At 40.8% G+C, this 1597-nt stretch overlaps 1 protein-coding gene across 3 annotated transcripts in view; it reads right to left on the minus strand.

Moving 5' to 3' along the window:
- LOC105528812 (chromosome unknown open reading frame, human C1orf131) overlaps window positions 1-1597 on the minus strand; it is a 26300-nt gene that overhangs the window by 12174 nt on the left and 12529 nt on the right. For 2 of the 3 annotated variants that reach the window (XM_011965731.1, XM_011965710.1), the window contains one exon: window positions 780-836. In XM_011965731.1, the coding sequence (XP_011821121.1) occupies window positions 780-836 (57 nt within the window). Of the gene's footprint in view, window positions 1-779; window positions 840-1597 lie in introns of all 3 variants that reach the window. The other variant, XM_011965720.1, reaches the window with a different exon arrangement.

Consider the following 1597-nt stretch of genomic DNA (forward strand, 5'->3'; position numbering starts at 1 on the left):
ATCCCAGCACTTTGGGAGGATGAGCCAGGTAGATCACTTGAGGTCAGGAGTTCAAGACCAGCTTGGCCAACATGGTGAAACCCCACCTCTATTAAAAATACAAAAATTAGCTGGGTGTGGTGGCACATGCCTGTATTCCCAGCTACTCGGGAGGCTGAAGTGGGAGGATCACTTGAACCCAGGAGCCAGAGGCTGCAGTGAGCCAAGATCCTACCACTGCACTACAGCCTGGGTGACAGAGGGAGACTGTCTCAAAACAAAAAAGTGAATGCAGTATGATTTGCTTAACCATTTTCCCAACTTTTAGACATGTAAAATATTCATTTTTAGATATTATAAAACTGTTAATTTTGGCCAGGCGCAGTGGCTCATGCCTGTAATCCCAGCACTTTGGAAGGCCGAGGCAGGGGGATCACCTGAGGTCGACCTACATGGGGAAATCCCATCTCTACTAAAAATGCAAAAAATTAGCTGGGTGTGGTGGCAGGCACCTGTAATCCCAACTGCTCAGGAGGCTAAGGCAGAAGAATCACTTGAACCCAGGAGGTGCAGGTTGCAGTGAGCCGAGATGGCGCCATTGTACTCAAGCCTGAGCAACAAGAGTGAAACTCTATCTCAAAAACAAAAAACTGCTAATTTTTATAATATCTAACATTTATACTACACAGTTTGCATGTCATGTTATAAACTTACAATAAATTTAATACAAACATACATTTATAAACAAATATCATAAATAAAGTTAATTATAAATAATTTAACAATCTCAAAGTACATACCTTTTCTAGATTAAATTCTTGTATATCCACATCTCTCTCCAAAACACCAGATTCAGTCTGCTGAGAGAAAAAATTCTTATTTAGATTGTCTGTTACTATATCATTATAGTATCTATCACCAAAAGAGTAATGTTTTAAGGAACCTGAAAGTAACCCTCTCACACCCACTAGACTGGCTACTATCAAAAAACCAGAAAATAACAAGTGTTGGCAAGGATGTAGAGAAACTAGAACCCATGTCCTGTATTGGTGGGAATGTTTTACCACGTGGTATAGGCATTGGGGAAAACAATTATCATGGTTCCTCAAAAATTAAAAAATAGAATTATATGATCTGACAATTCCTCTTCTGGGCATATACCCAAAAGAACCTGGAGAGATATTTGTACACCTACATTCATAGCAGCATTACTCATAGTAAATGCAGACGCAACTCAAATGTCCACCAACAGATGACCAGATATTTTTGAACGTGGCATATACACATGCTGGAATATTCCACAGCCTGAAAAAAGAAGGAACTCCTAACCCATGCTACAACATGGATGAACCTTGAAGACATGATGCTAAGTGAAATAAGCCAGTCACAGAAGGGTATGTGCATGATTCCATTTTATGAAATACCCAGAGGAGTCAAATTCACACAGACAGAAGTTAGAATGGCTGCCACCAGGGGCTGGGGGGAGGGAATGGGGAGTTGGTGTTTAATGGGTATAGAACATCAGCATCAGTTTGGCAAGCTGAGAAGGGTTCTAAAGATGGATGGTAATGAGGGCAGCACAACACTGTGAATGAGCTTAACACTACTGAACTGCACG

This window comes from Mandrillus leucophaeus, unplaced genomic scaffold (genome assembly GCF_000951045.1).
Source record: "Mandrillus leucophaeus isolate KB7577 unplaced genomic scaffold, Mleu.le_1.0 Scaffold1186, whole genome shotgun sequence".
NCBI lineage: Eukaryota > Metazoa > Chordata > Mammalia > Primates > Cercopithecidae > Mandrillus > Mandrillus leucophaeus.